The sequence below is a fragment of the Sciurus carolinensis genome, chromosome 6, assembly GCF_902686445.1.
Source record: "Sciurus carolinensis chromosome 6, mSciCar1.2, whole genome shotgun sequence".
NCBI lineage: Eukaryota > Metazoa > Chordata > Mammalia > Rodentia > Sciuridae > Sciurus > Sciurus carolinensis.
Window position 1 is genome coordinate 65223154 of NC_062218.1, and position 22476 is coordinate 65245629.

The following is a 22476-nucleotide window of genomic DNA, read 5'->3' on the forward strand; positions in this document are numbered from 1 at the left end:
GAATCAGAGGTTTCTATTGCTGGCCTTGAAAATACAGTCTCTGAAAGCTGCAAGCAAGAAAATGAATTCTATTGACAACCACAGCTGAGTGAAAGAGGATGCCCATCCATGGATAAGAAATACCTATTCCCAGCTGACACCTTGATTGTTGCCTTATGAGACCCCAAGAGGAAGATCCAGCTAACCAGTGCCAGGACTCCTAATCCACAGATATGAGAAAACAAATGGATGTTGTTTTAAGTCACCGAAGTGTTAGCAATTTGCACACAGCAAAAGCTAATATTTATGTCATGTGGACAAACTTAAGGAAATTAAAGTAAAACAAACAACTTAGAAGGAAATCATATTTCCTTCCAAAGCAGAAAATTTCAGTCAATGCAGGATCAGATAGTTAAAAATAATAATAAAGATACATTTATAAGTACCAGAAAGTAGAAGAAATGTGAAGAAAGTAGAAGAAAAGTAGAAGAAAGTAGAAGAAAAGTAGAAGAAAGTAGAAGAAACTCTGTAGAAATGTGCATAAACAGGGCACAGTGGTGCAGGCCTGCAATCCAAGCTACTTAGGAGACAGAGACAGGAGGATCACAAATTCGAGGCAGGCCTGGGCAACTTAGAAAGACCCTGTCTCAGGAAAAAGTAGGGTGGAAAGAGGGACTGAGGATATAGTTCTGTGGTGTAGTGCCTGCCTATCATGTGCCAAGCCCTCAGTTCAATTCCCAGTACTATTTAAAAAAAAAAAAAAAAAAAGGAAAGAATGGGCATAACTGGTAATTACTGCTACAAACAATCGGATTTAAGGAGAAAGATCAGTTTCAAGTTATCCTTGATCTTTTAGCTTATAAAAACAGATATGCAGCAGCTAAATCAGGTTGTATGCCTCCTAGTTTCAAAATTATACCTTCTATACCTTGAAAGGAGACAAAGAACCTTTAGGAATCATTAAAGCTTCTCACATTTGTAGGGTTTGTTTATCAAATGCTATCTCTCTTCAACAGAGGGTCTCCAGAGCAGCAGTATCAGCATCACTTGGGAATTTGTTAGATCAGCACATTTGTGGGCTCCAGTCCTAGAACCATGGAATCAAAAACTCTAGAGGTGGGGGCTGGGGAGATAGCTCAGTTGGTAGAGTGCTTGCCTTGTAAGCACAAGGCCCTGGGTTCGATCCCCAGCACCCAAAAAAAAAAAAAAAAACACCTCTAGGGGTAAAGAAATCCTAGCAATCTGTTTTATTTTTAACAATTCCTCTAGGTGATTGTAATGGGACATCCAAAATTGAGAACCATTCATCCACTTAATTTCTGCCACTATCATACTATGTTCTGGTCTTCCAATTTCCACAAAGTTAAAACACTTCCAAACTTACTGTATCTGACCTAGACTGGAGCATCAACTGTTAGTTCACAGAAGCTTACAAAATGTTTGCTGGAATAAGGATGGGGCTTCAGATGTGTTTCTTTAACCAGAGTTTTTAAAAACAATGCTTTCAGGCCAGACATGTTCTCTTCACTTTGCTACAGTTCCTACTAATCTCTACTGTTTTCTGCCTTACAATTTCAGACATGTTTTTCTCCCCAGCCAATGACAACATTAGGTTGGGATCTCAGGGGAAAATAATTTCAAAAGAATAACAATTTTAAATCTGGGTACAATATGGTCTAATCTTCTCTTACAAATGAGAAAATGAAGTTAACTTCTAGTGACCTCATTATGATTCAGAAATTGTACAATATGCTACATCTGTCCCTTCCACTTATGGATCTCTACTTTTAAGCCTTAGGAAAAATGTTTCAGGATAACATGAACCTTTCTTTTTCTGATCTGAGACTTTCAGAGAACTAGATCTTAACTACTCAAATATTTCAGAGATTCATGTGCCCCATAACTACAAGGGCAGTTAGTAAGAGTCTGGCTGATAAAATTTACAATTTCAGATCAACTTTGCAAACTCTAATACAATAATGTAAAATCATTTATAAATAATTCAAAGTACTCAAAATACATTGAGCAGAGGTTTAATTTTGCTAAAATTAAAATGGAGATTTTTTTCACCATCTAGAATGAAAAGAGACATACATTTAAAGAATTCATCAAGATGTTAAGCTTGTACTAAATGTGAATGTTTCTTTAAAGAACTGTGAGGAATTAGAAACCCCTCTACAAACAAATCTCTTTGTGTAAGTATCCATTTAAGATCCCCTAAACTAATATTAACAGCCCTAAGGAGCCATAAGATTTAGTATATGCCATTTCACAACTGCATAACCTCCCACAAGACATTTTCCCTTCGAGTTTGGTCTCTTTCTCCATTAACATGTGCAGATTATCATTAATATTCTGGTAAGTGAAAATAGATATACTCCTCATACTCAAAACAAGAAACAATTTTTGCTGAGTAGTAACTATTTAGCCAATCTTGAAAAGACAAATGAAATAAAATTTGAGATAAAGAAGCTAAAGCTGATACAAACACCTATGTATCCATATGTAGGAATAGATGATCCTGATAAATTTTTACTGTAAATATTAACATTATTAAAACACTTTAACCTTAAATCCCAAGATAAGTCCTAAAACTTAAATGTACTCATTTTACAGACTCAAGCTGAAGAACTTAATACAGTTTCACAATCTTTCCTCCCAGATATAAACATGGCAGCACTTAAGTGAATATCATTTAAATCTTTTTATAAATACACAGCATATTTTATAGAGTTGAGGTCATAAAGAATATATAATTTGGGCTGGAGTTGTAGCTTAGTGGTACAGCGCATGCCTAGCACGTGAGGCACTTGGGTTCAATCCTCAGCACCACATAAAAATAAAGGTACTGTGCCCATCTACAACTAAAAAAATAAAAAATATATAATTTTACCTCCTAGTTTCTAAATGACCATTGTACCATCTTTGAAAACATTCTTTAGACTAGCTTCCTGCCATTTGAATAGCTATAATAAACTTGTACGTGATACTGATCTTAGAATACACTAATATGCTGCAAAATAAACAGCAATATTATCATTAATGTCTTATTATTTACCCCACCCTGATGTCAGAATAGTAACATTTACATTTAACATTAATAAAATACTAAAAGAAAGCAGCAATGAAAACAGAAAGATTATCAGTTGAGGAGAAAAAAGAGCAGCTAGCAAGATCAAGAATTTTTATTTTATTTATTTTTTTAATGAACAGAATCTCAAGAAAGGTGAATTTAAGAGTGACTTGGGACTTTTTTCATTCAACTTAAGTTATACAGATCCCTGGCCATACTGAGTAAACAAGAGTAGGTGGAATCCTCATTCTCTAAACATCTTAAGAACTGGCAGGGTGATTAGGCAAAGCATGTGAATTTTAATGCTAAAAGCTAAGAGACAGATTCACTAACAACAGAGTAAGACAGAAACAACACAAAAAGGAAGCAAGAAAAAGGTAAAGAGATAGGCTAAGCACATTTAAATATTATAAAAGGTTCAAAAAAACTATCCCATGTAAGTTTGAGGATGTACAGATTTACCTTCCATGAAGGAACACGGATAGAAATTTCTGAGTATTTTGAGATCTTTGACAGTCAATTCCATTTAAGATAATTATAATTTCCTAGAGATCCTTATTAAGAGCTTAATGGGAGAAAATGAAAGTAACTAGGGCAAAAAATTCTGAATCACAAAAAAGTGCCTTATAACCTGACTTCTTAAAAACACTTAAATGAAACAAAAGGCTGCTAATACCTACTTAAGACTGAGGCATATTGAAAGGTACAGGAGAACTGATTCAACAATTTACCTAGAAAAATAACTGGTACATTCGACTTTATGACCAATTACTAGAAATCAGGATTTTCTGAATACTAAAAATGGGCCCTAAATCCTCCAAATCTTTTCAGTTAATTGTTGTTTCCTAACAGACTACTAGTCTGTTAGTAAATAATGTCTAATGCCAGTAGAAATGCTTATCAGAGCTATGGCTCCCAACCACCCCGACTCCTGGGTCTGGAACCCAGGCCCTCCTAGCACCTTTCTATTAAGACTCTGTAACTAAAGACAAATGATAATCAGAGGAAAACCCTTCTACTGGGAATCGGGAAGGTGAAAGACACTCTTCTAAAGCTCTCTGGACTCTACGGCATGTGAACACAAGGATCCATATATGCCAATAGACATAACATGATAAACATGACTTTAAATTACCTTATAAACTGCGGTCCTCAGCAGTTTTTTGTATTGAATTTCCCTGTAACTCTTGTTAGGTAATTTCACAAAAGTACTCAATTCTAAACTGTTCTTCCTTGAGGACGTGGTGCCAATTCTTTTCAAAGATAACGTGGAAGCTCTTCATGTTTTACAGAATATTAAAATAAGGTATTCATAAAACAGATTTTTTTAAAGCTGATATTAGGTATTAAGAGATTAAGGTGATTTTTCAAAAGCTAGAAAACTGCAAAGGTAAACTGTACTATAAAGATAAAATATTGATTTCTAATTTTCTGGATTTTATTAACAATTTTTAAAATTTCTGATACAAGAAAACAATGACTTTTTGCCTTCCTTCAGTGGTCTACCTTAAAAGAAAAGACAGGTAAGTGTAAATGAAATTTGTTTCTAAACTACGTAAAAATTTAGTTCTATATATTTCAAATTATTTTAGCTACATAAGAGTCATATTGGCTTCATCAACCATTATTGAGGAAAAAACAAAAACTCATGAGGAATTACTTTTATTTTTCCATTACAAGGAAACTAAAAATATTCACTAAAAAGATCCCCTATAAAATTAATTCTAAATTATACTTACCAAAGAAGTGAAGAGATCTTTGGAAACTTTAAAAGCAAGATGGAAAATAAAAATTCAAGTAAAGGAAAAAGGCAAATCATAAAAATGATATATATATATGTCCTTTACTTTAGCCTCCCCCCATACACAAAATTGCTTTAAAAACAAGCAGCTTTGATTCTTAACAGTTTCAACTTTTTTTTCTTTCTCATACATTTTATTTAGGAACAAAGCAATGACTAACATGTTAGACGTACATCAGATAAGAAAGAGACTATTAAGGAGGTATAAAATGCTAAAAATAAGAACACAGTTGGGAACGATGGTACATGCTATAAATCTTAGCTGCATTGGGAGATTGAGGCAGGAGGATCACAAGTTCAAGGCCAGCTCCAGCAATTTAATAAGACCCCGTTTCAAAATAAAAATAAAAGGGGCTAGGGATGTAGCTCAGTGGTAAGGGCCCACATGTTCAATCCCTGGTAAAAAATAAAGAACAAGTTCATGAATAAATCTGTCTTTTAACAAGAATGATCATGGATGTCCTAAATTTTTAGTATGTGATAAATTTAAGAGCTTTTTGCCTCAAATTAAGATTCTAAATATACAATTTAATTCACACACTGAAGACCACTGAATGATTAGCTTTTGAAAAGTTTTACCTACTCCTGCAATACCATTCAATAAGATTTGAAAATTTTAGCTCAATTCTTGGTGAGATATCTATATAAATGGCCAAGTGTGGTGGTGAACGCCATTAATCCCGGTGACCCATGAGGCCAAGGCAGGACTGCAAGTTCAAGGCCAGTCTCAGCAACATCATGAGACCCTTTCTCAAAATTAAAAAAATAAATAAAAAGGACTAAGCATTTAGCTCAGTGTTTAAAACTCCCCTGAGTTCAATCCTCGATATGAAAAAATAAAATCTATTTAAATATTCCTTATTGTACATTCATTCTTTTGAAATGAAGATATTTAATGAACTTGAAACCTTACGATGCCTCAAAATTATGTCTTCATGATCTCTAGGAAAATCTTGCTCATTTCACAAAGAACCTCATAAACTTACAAAGGTCTACTGCATTAGCCATAGGTCTCAAAGTGTTACAAAAAAGCAACACAAACAAAATACTGCATACTTCATTCGACTAGATAGTTCCTAACTAGTAAAGACATACTAAAGCTATTTAATATGGTCATTTAAAAATTATACTGGAAAAAATTATCAGAAAATATTAAATATGTGGACTCATTTCCTTACTCTTCTGACCTGTTAGTTGGATAATCTTAAATAATAAATCAATTCAATAACTAAAAATAAATACTTTAAGTCCTTTGACTAAACACCAAAAGACTGGGGAAGGGAAAAAAAAAATGAATCACGTGCCAGTAGGGAGAATGAACATTTTGAGATGTTACCATCTTTCTTATTTGAGTCATTCAATCACTTCAAACCACAAACTATGTATAAAGGCAATTTCTTTCATCAATCCCTTAATTCTCAAATTCACTATTTCATGACCACCTGAAAGTGCTTCTGATAGGACGACGACACCATGCTGTTTCCAACATTTTTACCGCTATACTTGAAATGCCCGAATTCTAAAGAAGACCCATTCGGCCAACTACACATCTCTCAATCACCATCTCTTCCCTCTCCATTTTGGAACTTTCCAGAGTTAACCTAACCATTTCTTCTACCTAGTCAAGAGTTCACTGTTCTGGCTTCGTGTTTTACAGGACAACATACAATATTAAATTTTAAATGATCTTTAAAACTTTACTCACACTTCTTCACTGATCCTTCATGTTATCACTTTGCTTAAAACCCAGTATTGGTTCCCACCACTAAGTGCAATGCTTTTCAGTATGCCAGTTGTTAAATCAATTTCGTGCGTTCCTGCCCCCCCCCCTTTTTTTTTTTTTTTTTTTTTTTTTTTTGCGGTACTGGGGAATCGAACTCAGGGCCTTGTGCTTAGGAGGCAAGCACTCTACCAACTGAGCCATCTCCCCAGCCCCATTTCTTCTTAAAAATAAAATTGAATGAAATAGAACAGAAACTACCAGAGTGAATCACACGAAGAATGTTATTTTTTGCCATTTTATCAATTTTGTATGAGTATACTAGGTCACAATGTAAAAAAATGCATGTTAACCAATGGGTTATACCTTAAAGAAGCTTGAAATACACCAGCCTACAGTACAATCCAGTTTTTCATTTGGTCTACAAGACTAATTTGGCCCTGCATAAGGCTCTAAATCTCTCTCACTACCAGAGCAAGGTAAGTCAAGCAAATGAAGCTAGGTCCATGCCAAGCTTTATTGTAATTCCTCTTCTTGGTGGTATCACACTGTTCTGCCTTAAATGTCCTTTCATTTGTCTACAAGGCCCACCTGTTACTCAGCTTTCAGTATTTAATATCACCTACTTTGGAAAAACCTTTTTATCCTTTGCAGCAATAACCCCCATACACATTTTGTGCCTCTATAATCCTAACATTACAGTTTCCTCAACATTCCACTGTACTTTAAACTTAACTGTCTCCCCAGTTTCTGAAGTACAAACTCCTTGAGGGAAGGAGCACATATTATGAGTCTCTGCTGGGCAGTACTGAGCTCAGCACAGTACTTGTATGCTCACATAGTAGTTGTTTACAATTGGTAAAATGAACAAATACATAATTAAGGACTTGTATATAACTTTTCTGGTTTTAGGATTAATAGGGTGGTTGCCTTTGCCACAAAGCCTATTCATCCTGCAAAGGTAGATCAAGATATCTGCATTTTTACTACAACCCCCAGAGATCAGAATGTCTGATCTGGCAGGCAAGCCAAGCAAATGGTGTCAGTTTCCTGTCTTTCAACAAAGAGACTCAGTTCAGGTTGCAAAGTAGCAGCACCACTTCCATACTTCAGGAAGTTATGTGGGGATGGGGGGGAAAGGAGAGGCTCACAGTTGGGATAGGTAGGTGAGATTAAAAAAAAAAAAAACTCCATTATCAGGGAGAACCCCATTTAATACAACTAGCTCTTTATGGTGGGGGATGGGGGAATAAAACTAGGTTATTTGATTTCTATTGCCTACACCAATAGTTCTGAAATAGGTATTGACTCACCACTTTTATTATGAGATACTACTTGGGGTGGTGGAGAGGGAATGTCAAATCTAACAAGGGCTCCTCACTTCCAAGCTTTTCACCTCATCTTTCATATGTAAATGTCTTTATTTGGGGGGAGTCTGATGCATGTATTTTACAAGCCCGTATTTTACTGCCTTCACTGCAATTAAAAAGTTTACACAACATCCAAGATACTTTGACAGACTCTGCCAACTGTCAGTTTGAGCTGTTTAACTTTTCCACATAGTTCATAAACTATTACAGGAGTCAATGTTTTTCTGCCTAAGTTAATCACTCATTAAAAATAATTCCTTTGCTTAGACTTTGCCCCTAGATTTGCAATTATACACATAATTAAGGCAAAGAAATCCTATTTTAACCTAACATTAATCACAAATGTATTTGTAATATATCAAATTCTTCATTCACAATATTAAATTTTAGGGGGCTGGGGTTGTGGCTCAGTGGTAGAGCATTTGCCTAGCATGTATGAGGCACTGGGTTCCGATTCTCAGCACCATATATAAACAAATAAAGGTTCATCAACAACTAAAAACAATTTTTTAAAAAATTAGGTAACTGAGTAAGGTAATTTAGACTGCCTGGGTAAAACTCTTAAGGCTATTTAAAGTTGTTTCCTTTTGTTTTAAATAGGTCCAGATGACTGCTTATTCCACAAATATTTGTTAGGTGTACAAACCTACAAAGTGTAGAAATTCTGCAAATGCCTTTGCTGTATGTGGTCCTCTTCTATTTGCACCTACTTTTCATCTTTCAACAACTCAAATAAAAGAAGTTGCTCTTAAATGAGAAAAGGTCAAATTTCCAAATATAGAGAATGGAATAATACTACAAATGCTCACTCCTTTTTCTCTTAAGGCCACCTTTAAAATTTTATTTTAAAAAGGGCAAACTTGTTTATAAAAAAAAAAGTAATTATGCTAGTGTCTAAATGTGTGTTACGAATGTGAGTTTACTTTTATATTTTAAAAACCTAGTCCCCTTAGTATTAAGTTCATTCCTTGCTTTCCTTAGTAAAACAATGAGCAATCTTATCATTTAAAGGTGGTGGAAAACTGCTTTTTCTTCCATGGTACTACCATTCTACAGTCTGGAGGCAGCCTTCTCGGCTTGATTTTGTGTGTGTGTGTGCGCACAAACGTGCTCACACTCCACCACGTTTTTAACAGAGGATCTGCAGAAGCTCAAGGGAAGCCATATTTCAAAGGCTTTGAATATTAGTATTTTTCAGCATTTTCTCTCATTTAAAATTGGTGTGACTCATCCAAAACACTTTTCCAAATGCTATTATTCCCCAATTTAAGTGCTTAAGCAGATTAGACAAAAAAAATTTCTGCATCTGAAAGGTACACTTCAAGAAACCAACTAGTGATCATTAAAATGGGAGGAGGAATAAAGTAATTCATTTTTACAGGTTGGAAAAAAAATCTTTAAAAGTCACCTATCTCCTCCACTTTACAGATAAGAAAACAGTCCATACTGTTGAGGTAATTTGCCTCCGGTCAATAAGCCACTAACAGCAGCACTAAAAATAGAATAAGGCATTTGAATTACTCTTAGTAGGACCCCGAATTATGCAAAACATATTATATTCTTATAATTTATCATTTAAGTCTTAAAAATAATTATCACCTCATTAATTCCTGAGGAAGAACTTCTACAACATATATTCCAAATTTTTAAAGTTGTTTGGGTTTAATAAACTTCAGATTCTAACTCCCATAAAAAGGTACTATTGAAATACTCTAAATTAGTGTGTGTGCACACCCCTATATCCTCAAAACGAATCTGAGTCTATTTCAAACCTTGTCCCTCAACTACACTTTAGATGTGTTTGTTCAACCACGAAAATGAAAATTCTGGAAGTTCCTCTTTAAAGACAGCACTGACAATCTTAAAGAAAAGAGTGGGTCATTACTTCAATGATATATTATGGGTTTCCAGCTTAAATTGGGTAGTCACTAGCATTTTATCAAGATAGAGTGAGGAGCTAAAAGTTGGAAAAGTATACTCTTTTCTGGCTTTAGTTATGAAAGACAGTGCACAGCTGATACTGTTAACACAAACTAAAGGTCTCAACTTAAAAGCGAAAAAGAGCCTTTAACCAAAAGCTTTTCCTGTTCCAGCTCTGATCTACCCAGTGCCCTGGCACTGTGGAGACCGCATCAGTGAGACTTTGAGATTTTCGTTTTAATGCCCCAATAAATCAACTATACATTTTAGCTTTGGAGATTCAAGGGCAAAACAGAGGGCACTGTGAGGGCAACAATTTACAGTGGATCACTTTCAAGGACTGTAGTCTAACCACTGGTTACAATCGTTCCTTTGTTTAACTGATTATTTCCAAAGTACTGGAGGGAACGCAGTACATCTCCTTGAAAGATACCGTCAACAAAACCGAAGATGACATTGATTTTGGTAACAAACTGATCAATAAAGTGGTTATTTGACAGAATACGTTCTTCGTAAATATTACTAATAAAATTATAATTAAGTTACAAACAATATACATGTTCCTTAATTGTGACCTCTGTTGTCACGCTATAAAAATACAAAAAATAACTTGTTAAAAGGTTAGCACATCTCTATTTTAAAGTAGGACCAGCTTAGCCAAAGGGCAGATTTGCTTGAAAAACAACAAACAAAACAGTCACCACCACCGGTCAATAACACACATAAATAAACAGATTGCAAGCTGTGATAAGCACAAAAATCCTTACCCCATTTTGCCCAATGAAAACTTGTTCTGAAGTTTCTGCTCTTATGCTACGGAATAACTTCCAAAGGAATTTCTCCGTCTGCTATTTCGCAGTTGCTTTCCACCCCCCGAGATCCTTTTCCGGAGGTATTTCAATGATGCCGATAATTCAATTCGTTCTCTTAGGTAAAATGATTTCTCTCGTCTATACCAAAACGTTCAAACAGAGGAGGCATTTGCTCATTAAGAGTTAAAATGCTGCGTGGAGGAGATAGCGGTCAACTCTATTCCACAAAATGAGTGTACATGTAGGAAAACGCAGAAACCAGCTTCACCGAGTCCTATAAAAAATGAGTTCGCTGGTCATTTCGCTCATGTCCTCCACGACACTCAGGGAGAGCCTGGTAACTCGGCCTTTTCGGTGCTAAGGCTGTGGGTTCAAATTTCTCCACCACACCAGGTCCCTGGGGGTGAACTGTGCAACCCAACGCGACGTGCACTTTAATAAAAATCCTAAAAGCAGTAATACCACTGCTTCCCTGGGCTTACATTAAAAAAAAAAACTACATAGAAAAATCTCCTCGAAGTGCAAACCCGGCAGCTCGCGACGTGCACGGCACTCCACATTGGAATCTGTCTTTTTAATTTTCTCCTCCTAAGACTCGGAGCAGAAAGGAGGTGGGGAGGAGGAAGAGAAGGCTGGGCAGGATCGATTCATTCTCCCGAAGAGAATAAACGGAGCCATTTCCAGGCAGGCAGCAGGCTGGGGGCGCAGCACACGCCGGGGAGCAGGAGGAGGGGGCCCGATCCCACCTCCCTCAGCCCCTTCCCGCCCCCTGTCGCCGAGCACAATGGAGCCCGGTTCGCGCCCGGCTCTTCATTCGAGGCTGCCCCCTCTTCGCGCTTCTCTCCTGAGCACAGCGGGTCTGAAGCTCCCGTCGGTGGGGAATGAATGAATCAGAGCTAAGCTCCACGCTTTCCCCCTGCACCCTGCCCCCAGCTCCGGGGCGGCCGGGAGGCGGCGGTGGAGGGGGCTGAAGAGTCGACGGGCACCCGCCCGAGCTGAGGAGATAGGCTAACGCCGCGTTGAGGGCAAGGGAGCGGGGCTCGAAGCTGTAGGAGAGCCGCCGCTCCAGCGCCCCCACCTCTGCTCGTCTCTCACGCTCCGCGCCGCCGCCACGCGCCGCCTCACATTCCCCGGGCCCCGCCGCTGCCTCCTCACACTTCCATCACCGCCCGCCTCCACCGGGCTCCAGCTCCCGCTGGACAGAGCAGTGCCAGCCTCGGCGGCCCGAAGCCACCGCTGCCTCCGCCTCCACCGGCCCGCGTGCAGAGCGTAGGGCGCCGCTTCCCGGATCAGCGCCGCCGGCGTGAGGCGAGCGCGGCAGCACAGCGGGATGCGGGGGGGCGGAGGACGGAGAGGGGGCGGGGAGAACGAGGGGGGAGCTCGGTCCCTCCTCCTGCTCGTGGGAGGGGGCGAGAGCGGCTGCCGCCGCGGAGCCGCGGCGGAGGACTGGGCGCGGACCCGTCCCGAGGGCCGCCGGGCCCTCAGGGAAGCGGGAGCTAGCAGAGCCGCGAGGCGGCGTGGAAGGCTGATGGTCAGGGACCCAGCTGGCCCTCGTGGGGAGCTTGGCCGGCTGGCAGGTCCGTCAGTCCGTCCTTCCTTCCTTCCCCCCTCCCCTAGTGGCCGGCGGCGGGCGGGCCCTGCGCTCTGCTCCTCCGCTGTTTCCTGGCCCGGATCCCTGCCGCCACAGCCTCCTCCGCGCCCCACACCAGGTGCTCGCGCTGTGTCTCCATCCTCCCCGCAGGAGAACCTTTAAATAGCAACGTCAGCGCGCTCTTCTGCGCACACACGTCACCCGCCGCTCACGTCACCGGGGTGCGGGGGATGATGTCACGCGGCCGGAAGTACTGCTAAATTAGGGAAGAAGCAGGAGGAGGAGTACTCGGCGAGCTCCTCTGTGCCCACCTGCTCTCACTTCTCCTTAAAGGCCAAAGCACAGGAGACAGCCCGAGAAGAGCTCGAAGAAGGAAGCGGCAGGAGGAGATTTCCTTGCAACAAATGTGCCAAACGCGAGTGAATCATTCATAACAACAGTGCAGAAGTGTCAACCGGGTAATATCCTATCTCCCACTCCTACCCCTTGCTGCAGCATTCCCGGGCTTCTCTTGTCCCAACCAGCAGGGGAAGGTAGGAGGAAAAGCCTGATCGCTAGTGATAGATACATTGTCAATGAGGAGGAAAATCACCTTAATTTTCCAAAGGAGTTTTAAATATCATTCTGGCCATAGTCAACTTTTAAGCCCCATTACCACCTAAGTTATGGACAGAGTGGAACCACGAACAAACATTATAATGTTATAAAGGATAATAATTAGAGGAGAGGAAGACCATCAGATTTGGTATGGAATAATCAAATTCATTCAAATGAAATTTAGTTCACTCAGATAATTATCATCATATACACTGCAAATGCCAGTGAACCCTCTTAAGTTGTCCTTATTAAGAATATGAATTCCACAACAAATCCTTTTTTATTTACACACACATTTAGATTGTTTTTGTCTTTCTTAGTTTTAGCCGTAAAATAATTTACTGCCATATCTCAAGTATGTTCTTCTTTTCCTGTATGGCAAGAATGAATAGCCATTTATAGATTTACAGCTACGTGCGTGTCTGTGTCTATAAAAATCACATGAGTGCCTTTCAAATTGTAAATTGCTATAAGTTTTTAAATAACCTCAATGTTTCAAGACAGCTTATTAGATTCAAATAATGACCATTGATTTTATTTGATTAAACTTGATAATCATGACTCAAATAGAATTACTACATACTACCAAACTCCATTACTGTTTCAGAGTTGGTCTATAAATTTAGTGGCCATATTTTGCAAACCCAAATCCGGACACACCAATTAGCGTTAAGCAAAATATTCAAAATCTAAAGTGACCTGGAAAATCCAGGACATAGGATTACCAAACTATGCGTTAGAAGAGTTATAAATTAATATCAAGGCAATACCAAAACAAAACAAAACAAAACAAAACTCAATAGAATATATGCTGTGTGGTTTCTTAAAAAATGGTTTTTTATTTTTTGGTTTTTTTTTTTTTAGCGTTAAGTAACTCACATGATTCCTAGTTAAGGAACTTTGATTTTCAACTTTCTGCATTTACATTTCCTTGCTCAAGTTAGAAACCCAAGATTAAAGGACACCAACAAAAAGTTAGGGCCAATTTGCCACTGATTCAGGCTTTGTGGTTGTTGTCTTCACATAAAATCATAATCTTCCTTAAAGTTGAAAATAGTAAAGGTAGTGAGGTTTTGTTTTTTTTTTAAAGAGGGTTATAATGAAAAACAAATCCCTGCTTGCCAATTTGTCTATGTTATTATAATAATTGAAATTTATACTAACATATTTCAGACAAATTGAGCATCTTATGTATAAAATAACAGAACTGCCATTCTTCAGATAATGTCATTCCTTGGACCCCTGCAAATTAAAATGCAACTTGCGTTATTACTCTACAAAAATTTCTCTATGAACTATTTCCTTTCTGAACTGAACAATTTTCTTTTCAGCTCCTTCCCTCCATATTAATTAAAGCTTTCACTTTACCATTTTCAAACACTTCATTCTACCTTTCATCACAACTTCCTCTCACACCTTTTCCCCCTGATCTTTACCCAGCTGTCAAAAGTTTGTCAGCTGCCTTCAAGCTTTTGGAATGTTGACCCTTCATTAGTTTCTGTTTTCGACAGCCACATGATTACTTCTCAGCTGTCTTTTGTCAACAAAGTTGAGAGCATCTTTTTCCTACATAAATCTAAGAGTATACTAAAGTATAATTACCCAAAGTTTCTGTGATTAGTTCAACCTCTTAATCTAGAAAATTCTACCTTTAATTGGTCAATTTTTCTTTCTAGTTTGTGTGGGAGTAGTAAGTATATCAGGAAGCACATAGATGTCCATATACCCTAAGTAATAAATAAAACCTAGAAACATTTTATATAAGATAGGTATATCTTCTCAGAACATAAATACCTTGTCTTCCCCCTTGAAACAATTCCAATACAGTTTTGAGAGGATTCAGAGAACCTTTTTATGGTTTTCTGTCTATAACCAAGTACCTTTTCTTCCAAAATGAGCTGATGTAACCCAAATTCTAGTCATGAATTCTCAATACTAATTTCTTTGGTATTTTTTGTTTGTTTTGGATTTTTTTTTTTAATAGTGCACTTCCTAGAAAGTAATGTATTTTCTTTTACCGGAAGAGGAAGAAAATACTTTGGTAGCATTTCAAATTTTTTAACAGTTCCTGTTTCCCACTACACTCTGAAAATTTGTGGGGCGGTTTATGAATACCCTCTGATTTTAGAATCTGTGGGCGAAAGCATCTGTTTTAGTTACCGAGTTTACTTCCATGCCCTTAATAGGAGATGGCAATCTCCAATGGGGTGTTCATAGATTTGGTCATGAGATATCTCTTTTTCAATGAAAAGGCATTCATGAAATAGAAAAAAAAAAATTGCAGGAAAGAGAGTTAAAGCCAGATTTTATTTTTAATTGCCTAATATTAGATAATAGCACTCTCTTTCAAGCTCCCTCTTTTTAATTACCAAATAGTTGCTTCAAATAAAATCATAGAAATAGTAGGTAAAAAAGACTTCATTACAATAGAAGTCTCAAGATTCCTAGTCTATGACCATAATTATGAAGAAAATAACCAATAAAGATTAAAAGTATTGATAACAGAATCAAAGCATTATAGGGGAACAATTTATCCAGTGGACTCTCCAAAATCATTCTACATTTGGCAGACCTAGGGTACCATTAAATTGTATTTGTCCTGTGTAAAACCATTTTTTATTATTATCAATAATGTTCTCAATAGAAACAGGGTAACACAGTCTCAAGAGACTCTTTGTGCCATTTAAAAAAGAAATAGTCTTAAGGGTGGGAATACAAGTGGTCGGCATCTTCAAGTCAGTGTTTGAAGACAATTTTTCCCCTTCCAAGAGTTTCTGCACTTTTATCAGAGTGGCTTGGTGGTAGTAGAGGAAGGGAAATTGGAGAATTATCATAGAAAACTATGATATAGAATGTGGAAGATGAATTCAAACCTCTCTTACTCTTATGTTAACTATAAGTTCATCACTCATTTTTCAAATATGCTCAAAGAAATACAAATACAATCCTAGACTTGTGAAACAAAATGCCAAAAAGTTTTTAGTTAGGCACCGTCAGGTAGGACCTAAATAGAACAAAATTAGAGAAAATTGTGCAACTCCATATGTATTTTTTTTAATATTCAGAGGATAGAATGTCTTTGAAAAATTATCTAGCTTAACCATAGGTCGTTTGGTTGGTTGGTTGATTGTTTTAAGCTGCAGTTATAGAGAACAGGCTGGGAAAATATGCAGATCTGCAGAGAACCACCATAAAGAATGTGGAGTATAACTTGTGCTATACCTGTGCAGTTACTCAGAATGGAATGCTGTGGAAGCTGATTGCCATGGTAACCAATAATCTTTTTCCTGAATGGGAGAACAGAACAACCATGAGGAAAATATTTTAAATGAGCTACCTCATTTTGTGACTCTTTTGGTGCCAGCTAGGAGAAAAACAACACCCGAGGTATTCAGGACAGCCATGCTTTTGAAAGGAAATTGCCTTCTTTTCTAAAAGATGAAGCTGAGGCAGAAACTATTTCAAAGAGATGGAGCTTTACAGTGATAACTGCAAACTCTGAAGCAGAACATAATTAGTAAAGACTGACATTGTTAAAGCAGGCCGAAGTAATCCTTAGAACCTATGTAAAAGAGTCTCCCAAGCATAAGAGGTCAGAGCCTCAAGATTTGAGGGTTTCAGTCAGAATACTTCATGAGTTCTTTGTGAAACTTTTCTTTCTTTTAATCTGATTGTAAATAGTAAATTCTCAATATTAAAATGAAAATGGTAAATATATCTAAATTAGGATTCTCTAGAAAAGCAAAACCCATAGGATATATATAGAGAAAGACAGGAATGTATATGTATATATGAGGTATCTGGATTGATATAAAAGAGATTTATTGTAGAATTTGGCTCACATGATTTTGGAGACCCAGAAGTCCCACATCTGCAATCTGGAGATCCAGGGACACTGGTGCTATAGTTCATTTTCAGGCCAAAAGTTCTGAGAACCAGGGGAGCCATTGGTGTCACTATTAGTTCCAGTCCAAAGACCTGAGAACCTAGCGTTCTGATGTCCAGTGGAGAGAATATTTGTCCCAGCTCCAGAAAAGAGAATTCTCCTTTCCCCTACTTTTTCTCCTTGTGTCCTACACAGATTAAATGCCCAACATTGGTGAGGGTAAGTTCCTCATTCAGTCCACTGATTCAAATGCTAGCGTCGTTTAGAAATACCCTCACAGACACACCCGGAAATAATGCTTTATCAGCTATCAGGGTATCCCGTAACCCAATCAAGTTGACTCTTAAAATTAACCACCAAAAATTCATTATGTTAATCATGAATTATATTTTTCATATTTTATAATATAAATGATAGAAGTACAATTTGCCTATATCAAGTGAGTCATTACTACTTTCTCTTAGAACAAGATCCAAACTCCATTGCCCTAAGAGGAACAACTGCATAATGTGGCCTGTTTTCCTCTCTTGGTTCCATTTTCTTGTGTTTGGATTGCTGGGTTCTCAACTACAAGTAACAGAAACCCCAACTAATGGTGACTTCAACTAGAAGGTGTTTTATTTGCTTTACAAGAAGCCTGAAGCTTTAGGTGTTAATGATTTAGATATGGTGTCCCCCAAAATCTCATGTGAGACAATTCAAAAAGGTTCAAAGGAGAAATGATTGGGTTGTAAGTCTTAACCTAATCAGTGAATTGATCCCTGATGGGGTAACTGAGGTAACTAGAGGCAGGTGGGGTATGACTGGAGGAAGTGGCTCATTGTGGTCATGGCTATGGCATATATATTTTGTATCTGGAAAGTAGAGTCTCTCCCTACTTCCTAATCACCATGTAAGCCACTTTCCTCTGCCACATTCTTCTGTCATGATGTTCTGCCTCACCTTGAGCCCTGAGAAATGGAGCCAGCCTTCTACCGACTAAGACCTATGAAAATACTTTTTCTCCTTTACAGTTGTGCTGATTGAGTCTTTTAGTCACAGTTGCGAAAAAACTGACTAAAACACTAAATAGTCCTACATTTGGTTTGAAAGGTTCAAGGTATCAGTGGGGTCCTTTTTGTCCTTTCCCTTTGCCATCTTCAGTGTGTTGTTTTTTAAACCTGCCTTATTGTCTTGTGATTATTAGACTTAACTGTGTTCTCAAGCATCACATTCAGACAGCGAGTTTCCAAAGCAAGAAGGGAAGGAATGAGGATGAGGAGCCCCCTTTCCCTTTTTTTATTTTTTTGCAGTGCTTGGGATTGAACCTAGAGGCACTCTACAACTGAGTTACATCCCCAGCCCTTTTTATTTTCTATTTTGATATAGGTCTCACTAAGTTGCCCAGGATGGCCTTGAACTGCAATCCTGCAGCCTCCAAAGCAGATAGGGTTACAGACTTGTGCTACTATCTGCCTGGCTGCTTCTTGCCCAGGTTGGGCCCAGTGATTCTCCTGCCTCAGCCTCCCTGGTAGCTGGAATTATGCACAGAATTTTCTCCTTTGTGCTGGTTTCCTATCAGGGAGAAAAATCTCTTAAGAGCCCCCCCCCCCCCCCCCCCCCCCCCCCCCGTACCCTCCTTCGCACCCTGCCCCCTGCAAATTCTCTCCTATTCTCCTTGGTCAAAAATAGGTTATGTGCCCATCCCTAAATCAATCACTGACAGTTTAGAACAGGATTGTCCTGGTTGGCTCAAGCAAGTGGTTCCTCCCCTGCATCTGCATATCTTGGCTGAGCAAAATTAGATCTCTTGCAGCCAGGATGAAGGGTCCGTGGCTGTCCAGTAAGCAAACCACTGTATTTGCACACAGCCTGAAGTCACTCTGTATTACTCTTACTCTTCAAATTTGGCAAGCTTGTTGCAAACACAGAGCCTTTGTCCTCTTGTTCCTTCTGCCTGAAACATGTCCAAGACCTTCACAAAGTGTGTTATTCGTCATCATTTAGTTCTGTGCTCAAATTACATCTCTTCAGAGAGTGCTGAACATTCCTTTTTTTTTTTTTTTTTTTTTTTTTAAATTCAATTCCTGTACAGACTCAAAAATTGCCAATGCCAACTATATTGCAAGTCGTGGTGGGGTTTTGGGAAAAGTTTTCAATTAGCAATAATCACACCTCACATAACCTCATTGGCAACCATACTGCCACTGCACAAAGCTTCCTGAGCTTCATAAACTATCTGTACACCCATGGTCACTAAGCCTCCACTTAATTTGTTTTGTTTTCCTCATAATATATTCAACACTATCTTAAATAAGGTTACGTATTCATTACAGAACATAATCCCATGAAGAGCAACTTTGTCTATCTTGTTCACTTGCTCATCTACAATAGCAAGACAGTGTCTAAGCACATAGTGAGTGCTTAATAAGTAATTATTGGATGAATGACTTGCTAAGAGTTTCAGTTATCCTTAGGTAGAAGTTACCTGATTGAGTCAGGACTACCCACTGTATGCATGAATGGACAGGAGAAAACAGGGGCTTAGAACCTGGAGACAAAAGACTGTGAAGAAGACTGAAGAGCTGTGTTCTTTGCCTAAGGGTCACAGCCAGCCCAGAGACACCCCCACCCCAGAGAGGTAGCCAAGGAAACAAATACCTCAACCTTACCCGCTTTACCTCATCTCTTTCCAGTGTTCCTGTCCTAAAATTGACCTGCAGAAAGCACAAGAGCCCATGATGTGGTCTGTGCAGATGTCCTGGAGCTCCACCGATCCTGAGGCAATGAGCAGGGAAAAGAAAATCACAGGGTCGATCTAGAAGGAAAAGTAGACGATATCCAACCCAAATTATATTTTGACAGCTATTAGGTAGGAGTCATTTTAAAGTTTGGCACTTGAGAAAACAGGCACTACCACACAGTGGGAGTGGGAAGGGTGGGCCCTTAAAGATATATATAAATGTTGACACAGCAGATCTGCTTTAAGGAGTTTATCCTACAGATATATCTGCTCAAGTGTTCAAAGAAACATACAAGTTTTTTTGTAGTGCTTTAAAATGAAAAAAGAAACAAATCCTGTATGTCTAGAAATAGAAAACTAGCTAAATAAATGACAGTGTAAACACAATGAAATACAATGTAGCTGTTAAAAAGAATAAGGTATGTACATAGTACAGATATGAAAAGATCCCCAATACAGGAAAATGATCTGGATACACACAATAAAATTGTGGTTTCCTTTGGGAAGTACAATTATATTTCAGAGGGGGAATTTTTTTTTTAACTTTTTCCTAATAATATTTGTATTGTTTGCTTTTTTTTAACATAACCATATATTATTTTAGTAGTATAAGACCAAACCAACTTATTTTAAAATATTTAAAATACACAAATGTTTAAAATTCACTTGTAAAATGCCTCAAGAAATTAATATGCATTAATTTTGCCCTCATATTCTTTTTGAAAGATGATACTCTTATGTACACAAAATACATGTAAAATTTTGAAATAGGCCATTTTGTTGGAAGCAGTAATTTCATATACTCTCCACTAATGAAACTGGATCTGGATATTCTTTTTTAAGAGAAATACTGATGAGATAGCACAATAACTAAGGTAACGAGGACCAAGACAAGGCCATGTGAGTGTGGAGGAAGGCAGATGTTTAATTTGCTGGTCATAAAATCAAGGGGAGACATGATGGTTGACTTCACAGCAGATCTATCACAAAGTATAGATAATGGTCATGTGCTCCATGGACGGTAAAGAATCAATAGTTAGAATTATTAAAAGGAAGGTTTGAACTCAATATGAGAAAACACAAAGCAATTCAATCTATACTAGTAGAATTGGTTGCCTCAAGAAGAACTGGCTGAGTTTTCTTAACTAGATTCTACTGGAACAGAAACAATTGTATGATCAATTGTTGGGATGATGTAGAAAAGATGTTTATATCCCAGAAGAGGTGGGATGTAGGACCCTAAAATCATTTTTTATTCAGAGATTTTATGGCCACACAAGTCTGGGCTCACATCACAGTAGTCCTTCACCATTAACTTCTTTGCAGTCTCCTTCAGAGAACTTGTCCTCTCCTGTGGTGTCAGTCATCACTGCACAGCTCATTTTTGCTGCTTTCGTCCATGCTTGATTCTCACATCTAGCTTCCTGAAAAGTTCTATTTGCATGTTCTTGAAAGTCAAAATTGCTAGGGCAAATTGAATACTTTAATCCCCCTTACTTGTCACCTTGACATTTTTTAAAATTTCTCTGCATGATAGGTCGAACAAGACTTACAGATATGACCAGTAAAGAAAAACAAACCCTTCTAAAATTCAGGCAGTATATTACTTATATAACTAGCCAAAGAAGCACAGCGAAGGTGCCACTTCCTCCTTGTCCCCTATCCCATAGGACAACACAGAAACAAACGGGGATGGATGACATATGGAAGGCCCTCCTGGGTTGAATCCCCAGCACACATCCTGTACACACAAATACACACACACAGAGAAAGATTATTTCATATGGTAAGAGAAGGGGGTATCTCATAGTAAGGAATTTGGCTGGCCTTTGTTCCTGGTTCCTCCTGAGTAGTAACTGCTAAATCTTTGGAATTTCACAAGGGATAGGAATGTCTTTGTTATTTATAGTGTGCTTTTGGACCATACCTAAGCTTAGGCTAATGACTCAGGCCACACTAGAAAGATCAAGCATGTCATTAGAGAGTTGGGCCAAGTGATATCTGCCCAATCTCTAGGGAGGAGAGAGGGACTAAAGATTGATTTCATTCACATGCACAGAGTTAGTCAATCATGCCTACATAAAGCAGCCCCATTAAAAACTCGGGACACTTGAGGCACAAGTGAACTTCCTTGATTGATAATCACACATTAATTTTCCAGTACAGCAAAATATTACGAATTCATGGAAATTTCATGTTAGGGACTTTTGCAGATTTTGCCCTTTGTATATCTTCAGTTGGCTATACTTTTATCCTTTAAAATAAAATCATAGTTATTGACTTCCCTGAGTTCTGTGAATCATTCCAGTGAATTATAAAATGTGAAGGGATAATGGGAACTCTTGAATGTGTAGCCAGTTAGTCAGAAGTGTGTTGGTCTGGGAATTCCTGAACTTGGGGCCGGTATCTAAAGTGAGGGAAGTCTTGTGGGAGACTCTGCCCTTAGCCTGTGAAAATTGACCTAATTCTAGATAGTTTGCATGTAAATTGCTTTGCACAGGGAAAAGCAGAAAACCTCTTATCTTTTTAGAATCCAGATGTGAGCAACTGTCTCTTGACACCCTTGACAAGATAGGGAGGCAAATGAGAAATGGCCTTGAAGTGACTCCTCACAAGCTTCCTATGGTCTCATTTTTTAGGAGTATCACCAGGTATTCTGCCAAAACATAGGGAAGATTTGCATCAAAAAGGGTCTGTAAATATATTTACCACCATGATGGCAGCAGTTATCACTGGGTCCTGGAATTAGCAAACCTTGGCTTTCTTTTTGCTCCCTTTCTTCTTTGTACTTCATAGAGGCAATTTTGTGAAGTGATAAAGTATGGACTCTGGTGATACCCTGTCTGGGTTTGTATCTCAGTTCTGTCATTAAGCAACTCCATGTCCTTGATCCTGATCTACCAACTTGCTCTTTTAGTCCAAAGGCTCAACCTGATTCTTCTAGGTGTTCATTCAACTCTTTAACCTTCTTTAGCTACCAGAATAGTGGGTAGGATTATCATTTC

General features: G+C 38.3%; 1 protein-coding gene and 1 pseudogene across 2 annotated transcripts in view; both read right to left on the reverse strand.

The window, feature by feature from the left end:
- The window catches only part of Homer1 (homer scaffold protein 1), a 136256-nt gene extending 124573 nt beyond the window's left edge, over positions 1-11683 (reverse strand). For both annotated transcript variants that reach the window (XM_047555341.1, XM_047555340.1), the window contains exon 1: positions 10631-11683. In XM_047555341.1, coding sequence (XP_047411297.1) covers positions 10631-10635 — 5 coding nt within the window. In that variant the 5' untranslated portion in view covers positions 10636-11683. The remainder of the gene's footprint in view (positions 1-10630) is intronic.
- A 7131-nt stretch (positions 11684-18814) lies between these two features.
- On the reverse strand, positions 18815-18947 carry LOC124987717 (uncharacterized; annotated as a pseudogene).
- Positions 18948-22476: the final 3529 nt, after the last annotated feature.